Raw genomic sequence first — 24,228 nt, 5'->3', positions numbered from 1 at the left:
CTCTGCTTTGGTGTTTGTTGATTGTCTTTATTACGTAGTCACCCCATGTTCTCTTCCCAAATCACAATCCTCAAAGAAGGGAGTTTTCCCCAGGATTTCAACAGTAATATAAAGTAGATCAATGAGGACATCTAGTGGATCTATGTGGAAGAGCAGCTAGTTAACAGACGCGAACTAGTGGGCTATCTCGGTAAGCAAGCAGAGAGAGGACCCTGTGAGCCTGTAACACCTGAAATGCTCGTGCCTTTTCATTTTCATTTAGTTGCTCCTCCCAATCCAAAACAGGTGTTTAGGAGGCAGCAGGGCCAAAGGGGTGGAGGTTCTAGGAGATGGTCTCAGAGTGGTCAAAAGTGGCAACTTGCACATTGCCCCTGCAGCCATGGACAGCAGAGTAGAACCACTTCAGCAACAGCTGGTTGGGTCACCTCAAAGCTCTGAAGTAGTGTCCTGAGACAGGGAACAGACAAGAGAGTGTCTCCAGTAGATATACATTCTGTAGCTACTTGTCATTCTACCTTAGGGCTCTTAGAACTTTATGCTCAATTAATTGCCCCCGTAAGGCCAGCTTAACTCTGAGAGAGCAGAAATACAAGCCTCTGGGGACCCAGTTTTCTCTTTGGCCCACATCATAAGTTTCTAGTTCTTGGACTTGTGCCACAGATTCAAAGAGGTTATGTGGTTGCCAAGAATTAGGCCCCGGGTCTCACCTTCCCCCTAAGAACCCTGTCCTAACAGTTTTACAGTTTGAGAAAAAGCTTTTATGTGCTTTTCTTCACCACAATGAAATGAATATTCATCCAGTATTTCCATTATGACTTCCTAGTGCTATTTATAGAGACAACATAAAAGTATTTCCCTAATGGACATCATCAAAGGTTTACTCTTCACCCGCGAGTGTTTAAAGCTGGAAGACCTCTCAGACATGCTCTTGGACAACATGTGCTATGTTTGCAAAGGCCATGGTCGTGAGAAAGGAAACCTGTGGAGCAGTAGCTGCTGTAGGTGTAGTTTAGTTACCGCTCTTTCTTTGCGGCAAACTGACAATCAGCTGTCAAACGCAGGTTCTCTGCTGGTGAACCCTTCCCAGCCAAGCCTGGAATGGAAGAGGGAGATGGAGTCCAACCTGTTCTCAGCACCATCTGCCTCCTGCATCAGCAACCAAATTGTCAGCCAATTTCCAATTGCACAATCTTAATTTCCAGGGTGTACTGGAAGGGGCAAGGAAAGCAGTGCTGGACTGGGAGGCTCAGATGGAGTTTTCCAACTGCTGGAGCGAAAATAGTTCAGGTTTCAAATGGAGCGATTCAAGGGAAGACTTGTGTGGCAGGAAAAAAAAGCTGCCATTCAATTCATAGGCACTTGTCAGATCACAACCTCATGTTTAAAGCCAATCCAATGTAGGAAGGATTATTTCCAAGCCTGAACCCAGGAGCTGCTGTTCACCTGCTCGCAGCAACGAAGATCACAGGTGCAAATCCATGGCAGAAAACGTCTGCCGAGGTGTAAGGTGAGGCATTTGTCTGATGTGACACTGGGGATCAGGGAGCATTCTTTCAAGTCCTAAAAATGAGCAATGATGTCTTCACTTAGCAAAATCCTCCTATTAGTTTCTGGAAGGAGAAGAAAGATCTTCCAGGTGGTTTTCCCAAAGTGGAAAGAGGGAGAAGGAAAAGCTAGTGGATGTCAGCAGCGCAGAGCCTACCAAGCTGGTTGATTCCACCCTCAACACCATGTTGTGGCTGAAGGAGGCAGAAGAATTTGGCACTAGAGTTGTTTGTTGATTGACATCAAGATTTCCCACCGATTCTGAAGGGTCATTAGATTCTGTAGGCAGCTCTGCAGGTATAAAAAGTAGCTCCTGCCCTCAAGCCATCCTTAAAGGTGTTCTGCAGATAAAGGAAGCTGCAGCGTCAGTTTTGGCAGAATGTGCATCAAACTGAGGAAGGTCATTCCTTTGTTTTGTGTGTGCACTGAGCACTCTATACCCTCCAGCTCTGAAGCCCAGCAAAAAGCAGATGACCAACTTGTCTCTCTCTTCTGTTGTAGAGGAGAATGAGGGGGCCCAGTGCCAAGACACCTCCAAATTCTAGGACTACTGGACTGAACTGCTCTGCAGGCTGGGCCTCGTGTTCAGTGGTTTTACGTACAGGAGTAAAGGTCCCATGCTCGGTTCCAGCACAACAGAACGCAGCGCTACTCTAAGTAACACACAGAAATACTAGCCCTAAAAGCTCCTCCTCGACTGCTCCATCTTGTTGCGTGAGAGGGGTCCTACGCCTTCACTAAGTTAGGGGCTTGGAGACTCGCATTTACTTGTTCAGACTTCTGTGGAGCTCATCAGTGGAGCAGAACACTCTCCTCCTTAAACAAGTAAATGTTTACTAAACAAGCAAACATCTTCCAAGATGCCTAACTAACATCCCTAGAGGAACTGGGCATATCCTACTGGGTACTGATTGAAGGAGAAACCTTATTTTAAAGCAAGGGAATTTCACAGACTGTTGGAAATAATTACCACTGTGGAAATACTTGTCTCCAGTAAGGCAAGCTAGATACTTACAGTCCCAAAGTTGGGTGTCCAATTAATCCTCCAGCAAGCACTTTCTCATACAGAGAAGTGCAAATGTTATAATAAATCACTCTCTCTATAAAATATCTCTATGCTTATATATAAAAATGTACATTTTTACATATAAAATACTGGGACATGATATATATGTATCACAACACAGGAATATATATGTAGCATATGTGTTTCCTTTAGGATAGGAATTCAAGCTCAGTGGTCAAGGAGACCAAGTACGATTTATGAAAGGCCAGCATGACAATGACCCCCAGTCGATGAGGCATCTAGCACTATAATGGTAATTACCCCAGCATACTCAGTGTCCCCCAAAGGTCCTGAGACAAGGCCTTCAAGAGAAACACTGTTGTCAAGGTCTTATTTTCAAATAGAAAAATAAGACAGCACCAGAAGCTGGCCAAAAGCTACGGGGTGGGTGGATGAACAGGGCGGGGGGTGGGGAGGGGATCCTGCTGTCAGGGTTCTCCAGCACCCGGCCACTCGGCAGACTGTGCGGATGAGGGAGTGGGGGCATGATATTACTGCTACATGCAACATAAATACCAAAAGAAAAAAAGAAACTGAAACTGTACAGAAAATAAAAGAAGTATCTCTTCTAGAGAAAGACAGGGGAAACTGGACTGCGGGCTGCTGGGAACCCGTTTTACTCACAATATATCACTACCAGTGTGCAGTTAAAATAGAGTAGGGGCCGTATTCCAAGGCAGCAAAGAGGAAAAAAATAAATCAAAAATATGTCAATGATTAGAAGTTCAAGAAAATTCCTTCAAACACATCAATTTAGACATGACTTGTCTCCTAGGAGTCTATGCTTTGGCAAACTTTTAGAGGCAGGGGGAGAAAATATCAATCATTAGACCAAGTTTGTTATACAGAAAAAAAAAGTGGGTAAATAGATTCTGAGAGCTTGCTGCTTGGCCAGACGCTGAATTTGACCCTCTTCCTTGATGGAGAGCTATGAAGAAATGGAAAGAAATGCAAAAGTTAAACTATACTACCACAGAATTTCCAGGCATGGAATGTCCACACTCAGTACTTCTCCAGGTAGTAAAACACGAAACATTCAAGTCTCTGAACAAAAGTGAATGAAGTGGTGGAGGTGGGAGTGAGCAGGGTCAACGGGGAAGAGCTAGGCTGAGGGAGGAGGGCTAGGAAGCTGCAAACAGGGACCAGTGACTGTCACCAGCTCTGCCTTCATGGAGGTGTATCATTCCAGGGTGGATTACCAATACCTGACCTACCAGGTTTGGACAAACGAGTATGTGGCAGCTGCCCTCCCCCACTTTGGGCATGGGACAGTATGCACTTGGTACACTGTTAACAATTCTGCTCCTTGTAATGAAAGTTTCTTTGTAACCAAAACTTAGCTCCCCCAATTTCCTAACTTGCCTGGTATGCCTTAGGCTTAATAACTAATTTATTCTAACTGCCACTCACACATACACATCTGCATCCTGCCCTCTGGAACGGTGGCTGCTACGGCTGTGTAATTAGGAAGAACAATATTTGGACAATTCTGATTGTTATCAAACATCAGCCTTACAGCCAGGGCCTCTATGAGAGGAGGAGCCCATGTGGGGGGAGGATGCAGAGAGGAGGCAGCGAGACCCTGGTCACACTGGCTTGGCTTCGGAGAGGCAGTCCTTTCGCAGCACTCTGCTATGCATGATGGGAGACCGCACGCTTCACCAGCTGAGCCAACTTCAATGGAAATGAAGAGAATAATATTATTTCAAACAATTATGTGCCTTTCCCTCCAGGATAATATTAAAGACTACTGCCATTTGCTTGCCTAGAACCAAAATGGAAAAATGTCCTTTGAGATCAAATCCTCATTTCTGGGGACTTAAAAAACCCATCTGCTGGGTTCCAGCTCAGCAGGAGTCTGAGACACTTACTCTCTATCCTTCCATTCCCCTCCTGCCTCCCTAGACTCTGCTCTCTGTCCAGTCACCCAGGAGATCAACAGGAATTGGTGGTATAATTTCCTTGCTTGAAAACAACTATATTATTGTAGGAATAAAGCCCAAGTTTCTTAGCATGGTGCCTGCCTTCCTCCATGATCTGTCTCATATCCCTCTCCCTCCAATCCCACCAGCTCCACTGGCTGCCTTTCCTCCCCTCAAACACTGCAAGCTCATTTCGGTTCCCAGCTAAAGCAGCATCTCTGCAAATGTTCCTCACACCCTCCGGCAGCATCCAATCTCTTCATAGCCCTTGTCTCTATCTGAATGTATTTAATTGTGTCTATGATTATTGTTCCATGATCCTCCAGTGGAGTAAAGGCTTGGGGGGACAGGGATGTTATCCTATATACCACACCATCTTTAGCATCAAGAGCAGTGCCTTGCACAAAACAAGGGTACCCATGAAGCAAAGCAGAGCTGGCGTGGACCACCTGCTGAGAAGGGCCTTCAGAGTCATGGACTCAGGAGTGGGTTTGTTCTGTGTCTCACTTGCCCTTAGACACTTGTCCTGACAGGCTGTTAGACTAGGAGAATTCTTAGGCCCCAAGAAGTTAGAGGCTCTTGTTCTGAGATTTCCATTCATACCCATCTGGGTGGGGTGTCAGAGTTGAGAGGAGGGGACTCTGCGTTAAGTCAGCGAAGAAGAGGGAACAAAACAGTAGGCCCAAGGTGTCCTAGACTTGGGGAGCAGCGCAAAAGGGTTTCCACAGAGACTGCTCTAGACCAAGTCTTTTCCATGCTCCGGCAGAGTGGAATTTACATCTTACTGGTTTACATTTACTGTGCCCCTTTAGGGGTGCAGTGAATAAAGCCCTGCATCGTTCAGCATATCCCAGGAAGGGTGTTCATCTGTGTGGTTCCTGCTTGTGAAAAAGTACTTTATGGGACAATATCTTATAACTGTGTTCTTACTCATCAGACCCAATGTCACCCACTTTGCCCTTTCTCCTGGAAAAAAAAACAAAAACAAACAAACAAACAAACAAACAAACAAAACACATCAGGGCAGGACATTAGGAGAGGCCTTCGGGCAAGCCTGAATCTGTCAATGAGGTCTCAGCAATCTCATCCTGTCACTGAACTTGAAACCTTAACTTCTTTTTGTAAGATGGGATAAATAACATCCCCTGCCAATTATGTAGGATTATGGTACGAATCAAAGAAAATAATGATCATAAGGAGCTTTGGAAAGACTAAATTGCCATAGGAAGGAAGGCGTCCTTATTAGCGTTTTCTCTAGGGTTGTAAACAATTTCTATTAGACAATGAATGCCACATGATCACTGCCAAAGGCATGACCTTCTCAAGGCAAAGCCTACTTTAAATCCTGGTTTCTCAGGAACTCACAATCCAACATTCCTAACTTCCCATGTCTTTCTCAAGAGGCTCCATTGGCAAGCTACTTTGGAAGGAGTTGGAGACAGGATATGCCATTAGCTACCAAGCCCAAGTTCATCTACCCCAAAGAGCAGTGGTATTCGAGGTTGGTCCCTGGAACAATGACAAAATCCACTGGCGATGTCCAAGTTCTTTTCTTGGGCCAGTCTGAAAGTATCACAGCTGAAAACATTGGCCTTTGCTACCAAATCTGCAGTGATCCCAAGTGGAATGAGAGTCAGCTCCCATTAGGGAAACCGAGTCCTCACACTCAGTCTCCCTCCTTGCCCTAGTACAGCCATCTTTACACTTGGCATCCCCACAGCCACAAGAAAGCACTTTACAGAACACTCCCTCCTCCATGGCCTTAGCTGTCCTCCTTTTCACACACCATACTTACTGTGTTCGACTGGGCACCGCTAGCTATTCATCCCCTTAGAGTCAAGAGGCGGGATTAGGCACTAGGTTTACTCCTAGGTGCTGGTGGTGATGATTTTTCAACCTCTGCTCTAATAAAGTGAGGACAGGTATTTATTTCATGTCTCTTTAAACTGCTGGGTGAAACATAAACATATTCAAGAAAACTCTTGATGTTTAGTGTTTCTTCAAAAGGGAAAGAAGGGAAATGAATTTGGGGAAAAGGAAGGAAAGGAGCAACGGGGGTAAGAAACACTACTTACGCCGTTTGCAGCCGCATTTTTTTATTCTCTTGGGATCTGTGATGTCATCGTGACAGGCCTTGCAGTAAAAAAATGCCCTGGAGAAAGAGAATGGAAAAACTGACACGTTTCATAATCCACCAGATGAAATGAGTACCACATTTCCTCCACTGTGGTGCCAAATTAATGAAACACGCCAGCACTAATTTCCTTTAATCTTTTGAAAGGTTTAGACGTTGACAGACGGAAATGTTTGTTGCAAGACCATTTATTTCAAACACAGGTCTCTGTGATTTGAGTTAGTGCTTCTTTTAATAAACTTTCACTTGAAAAGGAACTGGGGAAAAGGTTGCCGGTGTGACACATGGCGTCAGCTCGCTCGTCTTTCGTTTTGAGGACAGCTTCAATGCTGCCCCTCAGAACATGTGGGCGAGCAGCCTCAGGCCCTTGGGGGGTGGGGGGGGAGGTAAACACATCTCCGAAATCCTCAGTCTGGTTAACTGTACATTAAAGGGGCACAAGGATGACGCTCCTCAGGCAAACAAAAATATTCGCCTTGTCACTCTGAAAACATCTTTTCATTTCAGCCAAAGTGAGAGAGGCTGAGGAGGAGATTAGAGAAGGGAAATCAAAAGTGATGAATCAAGGGGCTCCTCTGTCAAATGCCTTCTGGGATTCCATCATCCACATTTACTGCAAAGCTGGCTGGACCAACTCCCATACTCTCCAGCCTTGAGATCATGCAATAAATGAAGGTTTTCTTCTTACTACATAAAACGATGGCTCAGCTGGCCAGTGGAATGGGATGGACAGAGGGCATTATAGGGTTGGGCTGAATAGAAGAAGACCCAGAGAAAGCAATCAATCAACAGGAAAATCCCCTCATCTTAAGTGTCAATATGTGATGACAAAGAGCATTGGCCATGTCAAAGATATTCTGGATGAAGCAAAGTAAGACCATTCAAGCGCTATTTAAAATGATCAAGGCCTAGAAGAACAGCACAAGAGGCCTGTGCCCTATCAGTACTGGGGAGGTGATAAAATTCACTGAACAGCCTCACAGCCTTCTGAGTACAGTGACTAACAAAATCCCTGGCTTCACACCTTCACCACTCCTAACACAAAGCTGAATGCCAGGGATAAACACGGTCTCTCCTTGCCAGTGCTATAAAGAAATAAACACAATTCTTGACCATTTTATTCCTAGGTTCCTTTTTATGTTTTTTCAGAGAACTGGGACTTTTGGAAACCACTGTTAAGACTTTTGATCTGGAAGACAGCCGAGATCTTGCAGCCAAAAGCCCTGAGACCCAAGTGTTCTCATCTGTAAATGGAGGAGGTAGTCATAACTGCCCATTGTCATCCTGTGCTGGTACCTGGCCAGCCCTAGGTCCTCTAGATTCAGGCCCCATGCTCCTTCCACCCTGGCAGCTCATCCACTATTGCTTTAAATGCCAGTTTTCATCTATCTTGCCAAAACAACAAAAGGCAGCTGATTGTTTGTCCTCAGTGGCAATGTGGCTACAAATGCAATCAATGATGACTTGCCTTAAAAGGGGAAGTGCAAGAAAGAAGGAAGCAATTTTGTTTTCACTTTCTTTGCCCATTTTCTCCCCACATTTGATGTTCCTACATGTATTAATAATAACAGCTAACATTTACAGAGCACAGATTATAGACCAGGTGCTGTTCTAAGCATTTAATAAGTATTAACATATTTTATCCTCAAACAATCCTTTGATGGAAGTATGATTATTATCTGTTTTATAGATAAGAAAACTGAAAAACAGAGAGGTTAAGTGCCTGCCCAAGGTCACACAGCTGAGTGGCAGAACCAGGATTCAAATCCACACAATCTAGTCCCAGTGCCCAAGGTCTTAAACACATCTCTACTAAGGAGATGAAGAAATTATGATGAGCCTGAATAGACTGTTGAAAAATAAAACATAATTACCTCATGAATTAAAGCTGGATTCTGAAAGTAAAAAACGCCCACAGGAGCCAGACACGTAAAGTTAATGAGTGAAGTGGGGGAGGGGGTGGGTCTGTGGCAACCTAGAGGCATATCCCCCAACTGGAGAGGGCAGAGTATTTAAGCTCCATGTGAGTTTTTCCAAGTGGCACTTCTCTGCCAGCACTATTCTATTCTCCACCCACCTCTGCCTCTCTCCTGCTCACCTGGCAAAGCCCCTACCTTGCTGCACACCTGCACCTGAGCAGCTGAGTGTTGCTGACTGATCTCCCTTTAAATCCATGGCCCTGGACTCCAGGGGCTGCTTCGCATGCCTCAGGATCTACACTCTGTCTCCTTCTCCCGCCTCAAGGCTCTCTGGTCTCCTCTCCACTTCCTCTCCCACTCACCCACCCCTTCCCCAGCTACCCTTCAACTGCTGAAGCTGCCACATAGGTCATCAAGCACACCAGATGTGCACCCTGAAAGGCTGGCATTTAGGGTCTCCTTGTTTCCTGGTTTCTCCTTGTATCTGTCTAATGGGGGGAGACAGCAAGAGACAGGAGGGTAAGAAGAGATGACTCCTTCCCTGCCAGCTCATACAATGGCAGCAACAATTCTCTACATAAGGACACAGTTCCTGTGAGGTAGCCTTTCCCACAGCATGCCCTCTCTGTCTAGTTCTGACAGCCCTCCTTCTCCTGGACTCTCCAGATCTAGGGCTGAGAGTGGCTCCCCTCGGCTGCTAGCTCTGGGGTGCTCTGCCATTCCTTGTAGGTTTTCCTTAACTCTGTACCCCCAACTTTATAGATTCTCTTTATAGAACTCTCCTCCTTTTTCCCATTAAAGTGTATCATCTGTTTCTTACCAGGACCCTCACTGTTAAGTGCCCCAATTTCAATCTCCAGCCCTCTCCTTTGTCAAGAATCTTAGCTCCAGCTGCCTTTACAACATCGCCATGTGTACAACTTAATGCATACATCCTATTTAACACAACCCATTTATGATTCTTAAATTCCTTCCACCCCAATCTTGCTCCTCCTCCCACTTGCCCCATCTCAGTGAGATGGAGTCATCATCCAGCCAGTTGTATAAGGCTCAAATCTCAGCTCCATTCTTGATTCCTCTTGTTTCCATCACCTTCTATGTCCATTTGGGCCTTATGAACTCTCCAAAAGATATTCTGAACTGGTCCTACTTCTCACCACCTCCACTCCCCAGCCTACCTCAAGCCATCATCTCCCACCTAATCTCTGCAGAGGTCTCCAAGTCTCCTGGCTCCTCTCCTCTTCCACTGTGTCTGATTCTCTACAGCGCAGAAAGGCCTTTTAATAATGTAAGCCAGACGATATCACCACCAGCGTAAACCATCCATGACTCCATCTTATAACAGATCCAAAATACAAAGTCCTTTGGGAACTAGCCCTACCATTCTTTCTAACCTCACCTTGACAGTCTGCTGCCCCTAATGTCCTCTTTTTCCTTTGGTTCCCTGAACACAACAAACATATTCCCATCATGTCTCCTCTTCCCTTCAGATCTCTGTCTGATGAACTCTTTCCCATCACCTCACTATCTGCTCAAGTGTCACTCCCTCCAAGCAACCTTCACCTATAACCAACCTAAAGCAGTGACCCAGCTGCATCAATGCTTGGCGCCATGACTAAACACAAGCGCAATTCTCTCCTACACAGAATGGGAGCGCATGAGAGCAGGGACTCCTCTGCATTGTTCTCCGGCATTTCCCTGGCACCTGGTACAGTGTCCTAAAAAGCGAGTGACCTACAGATGTTTGATGAATGAATGAATGAATGAATGAATGAATGCTGCCCAGTAATCTTGGACCTGCAAGTTCAAGGAGAAATCAGTAATAGGGATTTTTATGTAAAATATTAGGACTTCTCCATTTTGGAAACTATTTTTCTAATTGTGATTCAAATGAACCATGCCTGCAAGCCAAACTGAGTTGATGAAGCACCATTTTGTGACTCCTACATTAAATGCTATATGAAGGTTATTGAAAAAGCAGAATATTTAGTGGCAAGGAGTATAGGGCAAGAGCCCAAATACTTATCCCAAAGTGACCTTGTTAAGACTGGAGTTGGATGGTTTTGCTCCTCTTTTTTTCCTAACACACTGCATTTGAAAGTTTCTATGAGCCAGATCCATTAACTTCTTTTGTTGTTTTTTGCAGCACAGGGTGCAGACTCAATACGAGAGCATCGTAATCTACTGTTCTATTTTTACAAAACTTGTTTAGTTTCATTCAAATCTCCAATGTCCTTTCTGTGGTTTTCTGCAGTCTTCATCTATTTGAAATCCCCTAACTGACAGCATTTGCTCTGACACATCACACACCATGGAAAATTACAGGCTGGTGTTGTAGCTGATTGTGTCAGCATGTATTTGTGAATACCATAAAGCACTGAAATGAGACATCCTGCACTCCCTAATATAGGAGGTAATTTGTTTTTTGGACTGCCTGGTATTTGTGACATTCATTAGTGAGAGATGCAATAGGAAATAGAATTACACAAATGGGAGCTTCATGTTATATTTGCTATGTGGGAGGCACACGTGATCTATGGTGCCATTCTGCTCCCCAGCCCCCCGCTCATGGTGCTGAGACACTGCTTCCAGCTTTTGTGTCTCAGTCTGGATGTGAGCACACCCTTCTCCTCCAGGGGCCCTGGGGTGTCGGTGTTTGTTCCCATTCCCCCCACCCCAACTTTACTCTCTCGGGTGAACCCGGTTCTCAGGGTACTCTTAAAGAACAGTAAGGACCTGCAAACATGTAAGGACCTGGATAAACAGGTTTTCCTTTCCCACACCTGAATAATGGTAATTTTGTGGAAGTGGAGTTGCTATCAGACAGCTCAGTTTTAAGGACTTGTTTCCCTTTTCCACCCTCTGTGTTTTACCTGAAAGCTTTATGACTGGTATGACTAGTTTACAAGAGTGGATGATGAGGAAGATAATGATAAGCATCAGCCACCAAATATTGTTCTGCACTCAGCATGTCAGGTTCACCTCTCGGCAATAATTAAGAATGTAAGACTTCCTGGTTTTAAACCCTGGCTTTGAACCAGCAGTGTGGTTTTGGGCAAGTCAGTGAACCAATCTGTGCCTCAGTTTCCTCATTTGTAAAGCAGGAATAATAATATCGTCTATCCCATCAGGTCATTGAGAGGATTAAGGGAGTTCACTAATACCTGGTACCTGGTATTTAGAAGAGTGTTGCCACACAGTAAACTCTATGTAAGAATTTGCTCATATTATTACCTCTGGTAGATACTGTGGGGCTGAGGAAAGAAAGACAAGTTCCTACCCAGGCTCTGCCACTTGCTTATGTGCCACACCGCCTGGACAAATCATTTATCTCAACTTCACAGAGGAGAAGACCAAAGCCTAAGTGTTTTAGAAGATGTGCCTTATAAGATTTTTTCTGAGGAAGAACAATAAAGAATGTAGAACACCTCGCACAGGCCTGGCTTTGAGTAGAAACCCATTATATAAAGATGGGCTTATATAAATTACAGACCTTCATAAATAATTAAAATATTTTAGGTAATGTTATTGTTGAGCTGAACAACCTGTGTAGCCATTTGAGTCCCATGTTCTGCTAGTAAATTTTTTCTAGTTCATAGGATAGAATCAAATACAACAATGTTCCATGGTGTTCTGCACAGAGTCCTATAATTTCCTGGACCGCTTGAACAGGTTAAGGATACTAATAAAGGTGTCATAAAACACAGAGGCCAATGAAGCCCTGGGCTACACCTACAGAGGCTTAAGAATTAAACCTGACAACCTCAGCCACATACCTAGATGGCCACACTTAGAAATATATCCAGTTTAGGATTTCATCTGAAATCAATCCAAACCTTTTGAGATTCCATTTGATGCTGAAAGTAAAAAACTGATAATCCTCAAGTACATTTGCCTGAGTAACAACATTAAGTAAAGAGCTGTAGACGAGGAGTCAGTTGTCCCATGCTATGTTGTTCTGGGTACCAAGCATCGGGGGACCATGAACAATCAATTCAGCTCTCTGGAACTCTGTTTTCTTCCTTGGGAAATGAAGGTGGAGGTAACTAGGCTCTCCTAGCTCTAAAGTGTTATTATTCTAATTCAGAGATGTGGAGCTGATTACACCCATGAAGAGAAGCCCATGGAAGCATTTGAAAGCACGATCCCTTTTTCCTGAGATTTGGCACCATTTGATGCCCAAAGACATGCTACGAAGTTGGGGGCTAGGGCCCAATACATATAGAGTATGTCCACCCCAGTGGGTCAAGATGTCTATGGTTGCAACAGAAAGGAAGGCAGGTGAAAATAAACTCTTACCTTTTAACTTCTTTGGCATCACTTGCGATGAAAAATCCTAAAGTACCTTCTTGGATCTTAAGATGGTTTCCAGGATTAATTAATATACTGCTCAGTGAACAAAAACAAAGAAGACACATTTGTGAGGTCATGTTCTGAGTAAAACCTTGAAGGCTACACCACATGGTTAAATCGTATAGGGGGCCCACTAGTCTAATGCTTTCCCCACAGATTTTGTCTAGAGCCTGAGGTCCACTGTCCCACACATTTATTTGGATAATGCCATCATAAAGCTCGGCCACTCAGTCCCTACGTTGGCACACTGCCCGTTGTAAAAATCAAAGCAAATCTGGGTTGCAGGGCCGGGTTTTTATAATGGGGTTGCCAACACTGGCTTCTGATCTGAAGCAAAATCCCCAATAACATGCCCCTTTGGACAATACTGTTGATGGTCAACACTGAGTGTTATTAGTCTAATAAAGTTACTGCTACACCAATTTTCCATTAGATGACAGAGCATTAATGGGACCCCTATATGCATACAGAAACGTACACATATACACACCACATACCACTGCAGGGAATGGTACAAGACACCCAAAACCAATGCAGAAGCAAACAGAACATCTGCATGACATTGATAAGGACATGGAAGTAGATTCCATGTGCAGTCTGTGTAGAAGGAATTAGGTCTACCAGAACAGTAAAAAAGGAAAATGCCAGCAATTGGAAATACTTAATGATTCCAGCCTGCTGTTTACAAAGATGTAAGGGGGTCTTTGAATAAGGTGTGTGTCTAGCACATCCTGATTGGGGCAAACTGTAATTAGAAGACAAATGCAAATTACCACTTAAAGAAACTTCCCTTGCAGGGAAGTATGAACCTAAATATACACTGTCCTATTTCAAAGTGGTATAAATAGATTAGCAGACCAAGTTGTGTTTGGACTGACAGAAGAGATAAATGTATCCTAATCTAATAAATGGATGAAACAAACAAGTCTAATTTTCTGCAGATCAAAAGCAGAATCCAGGAACGCCATACACAGAGAGTGAGATGAGGCTTTCGGCTGAATGGATATGGAATTTAGGGACTCTAAATTCAGCAACAGATACAACGGAAGGAGTCTTTGATCTGAAAATCGGGTGTTTCATGTAATAGATGTTTGGAATCAGGCTAAAGGAAGTCTTTAACTGCCTAAAATAATCAAAATGGAGGATGGCAATTAACATGTAATCCCTTTCTGCTGCTAAAGCCATTTCAGAAAAGTGCAGTGACCAACAGAGCAATGTGTCTGCAGCAATACAGGAAGGACCCAGGTGAACTTTTGTTCTGCTGGGAGAATGGAGTAGATAATTATTGCAAAATAATTGTTTGTGGTCACAAGAACATCTACTATTGCCCATAATAAGGCCTGATGGGAGGAAATCAATCCTGTGTCATTGCTATTATTAACACTAAATAATAGCAAGAGCTCATGAAGATTTGACTGCTCTGCCCTAGAGAACCACAGACAACATGGAGATTCCTCACAAATCAGGAGGCGGCAGGCCACGGCTGACAGCACGGCTTGCAAGGGGCCATGCTGCACAGGCACCTCCCCGCTGCCCACATTTTGCCATGTATAATGTGCATTTTTCTGCCCAAATTTTTTAGGAAAAAATAAGGATGCACATTGTACACAAGCAGTACTAATTCTGTATCTATATAAAGGTTTTTAATTTTTATTTATGCTTATGCATTAAAAAGTATAACTCTAGGAAGCAATGATGACATCTGTATACAAAATAATACCCTGGAATATGATCATTGGTTTTGTTTCCAAACATATATAAATAAAATGAATTAAAAAATTAAAATGAAAGATTTTTTTTCCCTGAAAGTTTGGGTGCACACTACACACAGCAAAATACGGCAACCACCAGTTCTGCACATTTGTCAACCAGCCCTCTGACTTGTCATGATCATGAGGAGAAAAGGGTCCGAGCTTCTGCAGTTTAGATGATTGTGTTCTCAAAGGCAATTAAGTGCAATGTTTTAGAAAGGTGGCATTCTGGATTTTGCACACTTTCCTACCCATGCTCCTGCAAGGCAGTTCTTACATGCCCTGTCTCTGCAATTCCAAATTGCAGCATAGTGCGTCCAAATTCTAGCACAGCCATTTAGTAGCTGTCTAACTTTGGGCAGGTTTCTGAACCTCTCTGGAACTCAATTTCCTCACCCACAAGATGATGATAATCATAGTCTTTCTTCAGAAGATCAAGCGAGATAACTGACAGAAGGCTTGATGTCTATTGGTTATTGTTTCTTTTAATATTTATTATTGCAAAAAAAAAAGCCAAAAGGGTATTTCATTCTCAATGGAATTATCAGATTTTCCTCAGCTGTCCCCAAGAAATGGAAGGCAGGGATTAAAAAACATCCTGGCCATAATTAAAGTTACAGGATGAGGAACTGTACATTTTAGAACAAAGGACAAGGACATAATGAATAATTCTGGGTAACTTCTGGAGACTAATTCCTTAAAATTGGAAAATTCTACCTGTTGACCTTTAAGCGTGTAAAAAAGCTTCCTGAGTGGGAAAAAAATCCTATCATGATTTCAGCAACGCAATTCAAAAGGAGAAATTTGACACTCATCAATGTCTTGGTGACACATATGCACAAAACAAGCCTCGCACAGAATCCATTTTCCCTTTTTTACATTACATGCTTCGGTAACTGCACTGCAGTGACGGATCCCACTGTGCCATGGTGGTGACAGTGAGGTTCCTATCAATGAAAAGTCTCTTTTCATTTCCACTGTTCTTTATCAGCAGCGAGGAAGAACTGGCCTACAGTAAGAATTTGGGATTGTCACTCCAGAGACTGCAGGTTGAGATCATTTATTACAGCCCTCAAGCTTGCTTCAGTCAAGTTTGAGGGAGGAGAGGAAAAGATCTGGGCACAGATGTAAGGCAGATCTTGTTCGTCTCCACTCTGCTGCTGCTGTTGGTTAAGCACACAGGTGCATGTGTTGGGCCGGCAGCTTCAGGTCCTGGCCTTGAGCATGTGGTGCCACTGAGCCTCCCACTCCTTGTCAGTGAAATGGGGTGAATAATCACTAGCTTACAGAGTTACTGAGAAAATTAAAGTACATACTATGTGCCAAGTGATTGCAACATAGTAGATCCTTAATACACAGCTGCTATAAATATTATGCAAGGTAATTGCAACAAGTACGTGAGAAGTAAATAATCTCTCACAGCATCGCACTCCTCATTTTGTCCTTGGTGCTGAGAAACTACCCAGGAGGTACCTTAGTGGCACTTGAAAGACCTTTTTACTGACCACAGTATCTGAAACTTTATTCTTGCACAATATCAGGAGATGGGCTAATCTGGACAGGCTTTTGGCTACACAGTGGAGTAACTCTGTTCCTTAAACTTTATGGCTGAGTGTAAAAGGCAATAAGGACCTTCAAGGATGTCAGTGACCATGTAACCCCAGAATGTCCTCCTGTTGTCTTCTGGACAGGGCTCAGAGGCTTTAAGTCACTTCTACATGCTGTGGGAGGCTGCATCATTTGCAGTGGTCCAGGTCAGGCTAAGGCAGCCTTTTGGGTGGGAATGAGAAGGATAAGCCCAGCTCTAAAGAACAGTAAAGGAAAGACATCTAGATACATAAAGATACCCACTGGGCTGGACTACCCTCATGTATTTGAGAGTTCAATATACAGGCACACGTGCCAGACTCCAGGGACCCCCACACACAACACTCCCTGTGTGGGCACAAAGTTTCAAAGACTCTTGGAGGAAATATGTTACCCTTTTTGATATTTTAGACATTAAGCATTTAATACATATTTCAAATCTATGAAGTTTAAATAAAGTATTGATCCTCATCTTTTTGAAAATATAAAATGATAAACATCTAGACAGAAGTAACTTTTTTGTTCCCATAATGTGCCCCCTATCCTTAAAATCTGTTATTGACCTCCTAATGGGAATAGGTAAACCTTTCCAAATATCTTTCATCTCTTAAAATACCCAATGTTAAGTTTGTTTGTTTTCATGACTGTCAAAAGTCTCCTGCCCTGTGTAGCACTTTAAATCAGTCTCTGTCTCCAATTTTGTCTAATTCACTAGCTTATTAGACAGAGATAAACTTCAAGATGTCATGTGAAGAATCAAGAAAATCTCCCTAAAAAAAATCCATATATCAATTAGCAGAATTCCAATAGGGACATCTTCTTGGCAGGGGTGGGCCTTCCCTCATTTCAAAGAACTATAAATTATCCTCTTTCTTCTATGACCTTGTTAATTCCAATGGAAAATACTCACTGATAACCGGAGGCAAAGGCCTGGTATGGTCCCTTCCCCAAGGATTCCTGTTCTTTCTTTTGTTCTCAGACTAGTTTTGTATCTAGACTTATTCGTCAGCTCCTCACCCACTATAGGAGCAAATATATATATTTTGTGGGGAACTCACAGCTGAGTAAAGGAGTGAAAAGCATGACCATACTTTATTTACTTTTATAAATTCCTTTCTCATGTAGCCAGCTGCATGGAAGAGGCACTTTTTAACTATTTGTTGAATGAGTGGAAAACAGAAGTCGTAGATCTCAGTTCCAAAAGTGCTCCTTTCCCTCTCTGCTGAGGAGAAAGGGAGTCAAAGCTGTTCTTTCAAGACCCAGCTGCAGTTCTTATCAGTCAGGCCTACCAGGGGAGCAATCACACCTATTCTAGGGGTCAGCAAATGAGCTAACAATATCCCAGAGATGTTGAGTATAAATATGTAAATACACAAAATACATAAACAGCTAGCCATGTGGGGAGTTGAAGGAACTGATTTCAATTATTGAAAACACCACTCACTGAGAACTGAAATACATGTTCCTGAACACAAAACACATTGCATGAAACTGGCTAGCGGGGCTCAGCCCCCCAGGGAAATGTCTGTGCCAGGTTCCTCTGGGAGCGGAGCTCCAGGTCTCAAGCTGCAGTGCATTTCACTGTGTATCTCTTGCTGAATTTTGGTCAGGGTAGACAATTGGGGCAAAATGAGGTATTCCCTTTCTCCACCACTTATGCATTAACTGGGAAACATCTAGTTCTTTCTCCTCCAATTATCATAAACTTTACTTGTTTGCTGCTTTTAGAGACAACCAGTGATTAGTAATTCAACTGAAATAGGTTTTTTTAAAGGAAACTTTTATCCACTACGGATAAATACGACAGGTGTGTATCTCTTTTCTTCCCACTCAATTTCTGGTAGGTGTGATGTACCATTCCCCGAGCAATTACAAAAATATCACTTGCATGAGAACATAGTTTGTATTTGATAACATGATAATTATATCAGTGTCTAGAAAGCTAATGGGACTCCATTACCTAGAGCAAGAAAATAAGAACAATCTAGGACTTCTGTTCATGCTGTGCCCAGGGAAATCATGCCACTAAAAGTGGCCTCTCTGACGACACAAGGTCAAATGTGATTGCTATTGGGTGGGACTTTCTTTGAACCAACTGGTTCCCATCTCAGGAAGTATAACCTCCTTGCAGTTTAGGGGCTGTGTTAGCACACAGCCTATGGAAACCCCAAATCTCAAATCCTACTGCCTTTCTGGAACTTTTCATTTCTTCTGGGCATTAAAATATATGCTGCTGGAGTCCCACACTACTAGACACATAAACTTTTTCACAGTGTGTATTCCATGCTTCAGTATACTTGAGCCAAGTTCACTTACACGGAGACAGCATAATAAAGGTTGCTCCCAGTTGGTCAGACTCAAATGGCCACCACTGTGGTCAACCAATGATATATTTATCCTGATTCCATCTCAGTCATTTTAGAAGTAGCATTTTAAAATAGATTTTATACACCAGAAAAACAGTAGCCATATGGGAAGGAAAAGAGATAGTTCATTTGGAAAGGACAATGCTGGAAATTTGGTTCTGGGAACAAGCTGAGTCACTTTTTGGTACACTTTAGACAAATCATGCCTACATCACAACATGCCTTCACCACAAGGTAAAAAGACTCAAAGGCCAAAAGCCCACGGCAGAGGTGCAACCACTGTGGACCTTGGAAGATGCAAAGTGTTGCAGTAACTTCTCGCAGTTGGATCATATCAATAATACCAAACTGACAGGAAGCCACATCTATTTTTACACATCTACTCGAAAAATCACAGCAGAGTCTGACTTTGGAAAAAGTTCCAGACAAATGCACACACACACACACACACACACACACACAGAATCACAAACACAAAGATATGACAGTGATTAAGCTACTGAGAAAAACAACTCGAGAAGATGAACGAGTAGGCAGCTCAATGGAATGTTTTCAACAATACTTCCTTAGACAGAGAAAACATTTGAAAGGCTACACTGGAAATATTAATCCAAAAAGTTAAATTAAAAAAAAGTTATATAAGAATTTCGTCATGCTTCATGCAACATGTAAGAGCAGCAAACAAGGTGAGGTCACATGGTGAAAGCTATGATACTTCATAATAAGAAATATGTCCAAATACACTAGGAAAAACAGAAAGCCATAAGGTGGTCTCAAGGAACAGTACTCATCCAGTAAATCAAATGTGATAATCTGGTAATTTAGTAGCAGTGTCCTAAGTCTGCACTGAGTACTGCCCAAGAAATAAAATGTGCAAAACATTATCATCAAAATAGGCATAAGGAAAGAGTTAAATGTAAGGACTTGGTCTCTGTTTTGTGGATAAAAGGACACAAATTCTGCTCTACAAACTGGAAGTAGACACAGCGGGGAGGAGGTCAGGGGGAATGTGGATGTGTTATGTAGACAAATGGCACCACAGAGTCTGGTGGACACCAAGACACACCAGGACAGGACAGAAACAGACACTGAGGGCTGGAGAGAAGCCTCCTCCTTTTCAACTTGAACAGCATTTGTTCCCATCATTGGTGCCATAACTGAAAACATAATTGTGCCTTTTGTAGTAGTTTTTGTTTGTTTTGGTTTCCTGCAAAGAAGTTAGTGCGTCATCCAAAAGAATCAACAAATCAAACAAGAAAAGCAATAGGCTACTTTCAGTTTTTATGTACACTAGTTGGAGAGGGATTTATGTATAAATATACATTTATAAATATATACATATACAATAGACAAGGGAATGAGATTATATATACATATACACAAATATATATATATATAATCCCTATCTTCCTGAATTCTTGGCAAATAGTTAGTCCTGTGGTTAGAAGTGAAGATAGAGGGTGGAGGTTGGGAGGAAAGTTAACGAAGAGTGCATACCGCTTTCGGCTTCTGCAAAACGACAAGAAAAGAATTTAAATCAAACAACATGATAATAAATTGACTGACACCAAAAGGAAAAGAAGGAATAAAACCTTTGTTTCAAATTATTTGAAGGATGCATGTGAAAACAAGGTTTTTCAGCAAAGCATAGGCACAGTATCATGGGGTGAAACAACAGAGGAGGTCGCTCAACACAAGCTGGAGGCAAGGGGGCAGGAAGGAGAAGCAGGGTTCTCTGAGTTTTAACACCAGGGCACTTAGAGAAGGTGAGAGGGAAGGAAATGGGACATTCTAAATGCAGGAAAAAACCTAAGATTATTATCTCAGGGAGGGTCAAACACTGGATTCTTTGAAACACGAATATCGTGTTTATTAAGTCCTGTGTTTTCTCAGAGCTATGATCCACATTCCCTCAAATATACCTTCTTCCACAAGAACCAATGAGCTTCCACACTGAGACCAAGCCACATTTGAGGGTTAAAGCTGGCAAAGGCACACAGAAAGCCAAAACAAAGCCAAACAAGCCTCTTCTCCCTTTTCTAAAAAAGAAAAAAAATCTAAAGAATTCTATCTATACATATGGCTTTGTTGAAAACACCTCTGATATATGAACTACATGGAGAGTCCATCAAAGAAAAGACTCTCTGTTCAGGAAAACCTCTGATTTCTTTTCCTCAGAGTGGTGTCAATGTATTCACACTGAACCATTAACAAACTTGTTCTGTCCCTCCTTGTGACCAAAAACTGGCAGGTGAGAGATGACTGGTCAAGTTTCAGACTACAGTCTCCTGCTATAAAATTTTTCCAGAATGGTTGAGAAACACTATTTGGCATCACCCACATCATGACACTTTTTTGAGAGATGCACAAAGAATAAAGAGAGAACACTGAATTACACAAAGATATACTGACTTGGCAACACAAAAGATATCATTTGCAAAACCCCCTACACAGGTACAGGTGAGTATTGGTGATATGGGCAAGCAGTAGTTCCAGAAACACCCATGTCATCTGTTGAACAGCAAATAGCCAGGACTCTCAGTGCTTTGGGGTTTTTGGTTTTTTTTTGCAAATAATACTTTTCACTTTGCCAACACAGAAAAGAAAAATGTGTATCTACATACATATTTGTTAACTGCTACATCCATGTTCTACATGTATCTACCAAATCTACCATTTTTTCTTCCTCTTGGTTGATTTGGATTTTTGTAAGAGCTGAACGTTTGATCAGATTGACTTTGTGAGCAATCTGATCTAGGGGTTAAGGTAACAGAGAATATTGGATTAACTTGCTGATAACCCAGTGTTGTTGTTGTTGTTGTTGTTGTTGTTGTTGTTGTTGTTGTTATAAAGGCACAGACTGCACATTTGAAAGTCTGGCTTTATTGAGTCATTCATCCAAATAATGAAAACTCCTTAAACAATGACAGCAGGAACCTTCTAGTCTTGCCCTGCACTCTGCTCAGTCATTAAGGTGCATGTCAGAGGGCACCTGCACTCTACAGGAAGACTTATTGACTACAGTTAGGAACAACCCTTGGCTGTCATTCCAGAGGACAAAAGCCTGATCATTTCTCAACAAGTTATCTTTCTTTCAAAACTATGGATAAGAATAGGGGTGGGGGTGGCAAAAATCATCTCTATTTTATCTATAATACATACAGTATTCCATCAACAAAATTCCTCTCTAATGTGATATACTTCCTTCTTCCAATGTGAACTCCTATATTGACTGGGGTGTTATCTGTTTCAACCAGACCCAGTCCCTCATCAGCCTGATTTGCACATAATTAAGTACAAAATAAATAAATAAAGAGGGCTCCTGCCTCTCAGCCTTGATCTCCTGGCTAATTTACATGAAGCTGTTATTCTGCCACCTGGATTTCAGCTGCACCGGGAGAAGCACATATGGTCCACAATAGGCTGCTTGTAATTTGGCTATCAAGAGAGCTCGTATCTCCCATCACGGCTCTGCCCTGCCTGCTGGGAAGGGGGCCAGAGTCCACCTGCTTTGTGCTCACAACAGTAAAAAGGGGTAAGAGGATAGTGTCTGTTCCTGCTTTGATGCTGAGAGGATGGAAAGTGAAAGTTGGCATATCCGATGGAGATCTGAGTGTCTCATCCCCTGGAGAAACACTCTCAATGCCCAGTAGGGCTCGAGATGCCAGGTGGGTCCAGGATAGAAATGCCAGTGTCTGGTTGAGCATGCCTCGAAATGGGTCCTAGGATCAGAGAGGTGTTGCATCAGGGTTCCAAGCATATAAACAATGCCTAATAAAGAAAAAGTGGACCGAACATTCCCAGAGTGCACTCTCACCATTGTAAACGTCAGCTGGCTGCTGAGACTCAGCAAACTTACCGGCTCTCTCGGTTGGCAGACTTGTACTCAATGGCTATCATTAGGAGCTTGAGCTTCACAAAACATAGCCTGCAAAGAGATGGAGAAAACTCCCAGTCAGTGCTTATGAGGACCAGAGCCACTTAGCAAACACTATTATGACCTTTTCATCTCCTAATCCAGCCATTATCCAAGGGACCCTCATTCTACAGTCGTTGTGCCAAACGGATGGGGCTGTGGGCAACACCTCCCAGCATCCCCATTAAAGCCGATTTCTCACAAGCGATAAGGCACTGAATGTTCAAAGTGCAAATTGCACTCAAGTCTAGATGTCTAGACACAGACCCCAAGCAGGAATTGGTGCCTGGGGATTTATGCTGGGCCAGATTCATTAGTTTCTCCGTTGGGTAGTAAAATGTTAACTGCAGGGGGAGGGAGGTTTTTGGAGCAGCTGGACCTGTTATTTGGATTCTGCTTTGGTCTTTTGTACAAATGGCTCATATTGTTGTTCCGAGCAGACCCCTGTGTGCTCGGAATGATGGTAATAATCCTTAGCCTCCATGTAACTGCCCAGTGCATGACTACAGAGCCATCATTCCTGGCTCCAGCCAAGCTGCCTCACCTCATCTGCCTGCCACTCTTGCCCACGGCCCAGACTGCTTTGCAGTGGACTGGGTCCTGCCTCCATGCCTTCAGTGATGCACATCCTTCCCCCCGAACATCTTCTCCTCTCTTTCCAATACCCCCTCCCAGGCCCACATCAAATCTAATCTTCTGTGTGGGTCTTCTTCAGCAACTGCTGCCCTCTGATTTTCTTTCCACTCTCAGAACTCCTCTAGCACCTTGTCTGCAACCACATCTTCTAGCCTTTAGTCAATCTAATGCTGGCTGTGATTTCATGTGTCTGAATTCTGTTTCCTCAACCAGTGTAACTTCCTTAAGAGTTTTAGACTGGTTTGGAATTCCCCATAGTGCTGTGCATGGAACCACTGATACACACAAGCTCAAGAAATCATTCCACTACTGGGGTTCAATTCTAAAAAAAATCATAACACATTTTGGAAAATACTTTCTGCATAAAGGTATTTAAGGTAGTAATATTTATACAGAGTAAAAAAAAAAAGAAAACCTAAATGTTCAGTAATAAGGCAACGGTTGAAGTGTGGCACTATATGGTAGGTATTAGCATTCAAAAATTACATTTTGAAGACTATTTTAAGGTATAAGATCAACAAAAAATATTATATAGATAAAATGTATAAATAATGATACAATTAGGTAAAAATATATGTTTATATACTCATAGAAATAAAAGTTCACATAAATAATATATATATATTGAATAACTTATAATTGTGTTTCTATAATGGGCATTATCACTTATGGTCCAAAGTCTCTTAGATAACAAAGCAATGGTTTACTGATATATGGAGAAGTGAGTTCATGGTTATTTAGCTCCAGCATTATAAGGGGGAGGATATTTTGGGTCACAGGTCAAGGCCTTTCTTGGTGCTTTCATTTAATCCCCACAATACCCCTGAGAGGGAAATATTATCCTAGTTATTCATACTTCTACTAGTATCTCTATTTTACAAGTGATGAAACTAAGGCTCAGAAAGCTCATGTGACTCACCAAGGTCCTCAGCTACTACCTAGTGGGATATACAACATCTTCATCCCCAGTGAAGCCTATTTTGTGTTGGCAGAGATAAGCATTAAGCAAATATACAAAGAATAAGTAATAAGA

The 24,228-nt window shown here is 42.6% G+C and overlaps 1 protein-coding gene across 33 annotated transcripts in view; it reads right to left on the bottom strand.

Annotated features, from left to right (window-relative positions):
- Positions 1–24,228, bottom strand: part of KCNMA1 (potassium calcium-activated channel subfamily M alpha 1) — a 739,251-nt gene that overhangs the window by 129,594 nt on the left and 585,429 nt on the right. For 12 of the 33 annotated variants that reach the window (XM_045841891.1, XM_045841893.1, XM_045841896.1 and 9 more), the window contains exons 16-19: positions 22,503–22,571; positions 20,141–20,152; positions 12,886–12,972; positions 6,609–6,685 (exon numbers count right to left, since the gene is read on the bottom strand). In XM_045841891.1, the coding sequence (XP_045697847.1) occupies positions 6,609–6,685; positions 12,886–12,972; positions 20,141–20,152; positions 22,503–22,571 (245 nt within the window). Of the gene's footprint in view, positions 1–3,235; positions 3,245–6,608; positions 6,686–12,885; positions 12,973–20,140; positions 20,153–22,502; positions 22,572–24,228 lie in introns of all 33 variants that reach the window. The other 21 variants (XM_045841895.1, XM_045841900.1, XM_045841901.1 and 18 more) reach the window with 3 other exon arrangements.

This window comes from Phyllostomus hastatus, unplaced genomic scaffold (assembly GCF_019186645.2).
Source record: "Phyllostomus hastatus isolate PE091 unplaced genomic scaffold, TTU_PhHast_1.1 phas_contig_38, whole genome shotgun sequence".
In the NCBI taxonomy this organism is placed as follows: Eukaryota; Metazoa; Chordata; class Mammalia; order Chiroptera; family Phyllostomidae; genus Phyllostomus; species Phyllostomus hastatus.
This window is presented reverse-complemented; position numbering and strand designations above follow the sequence as displayed.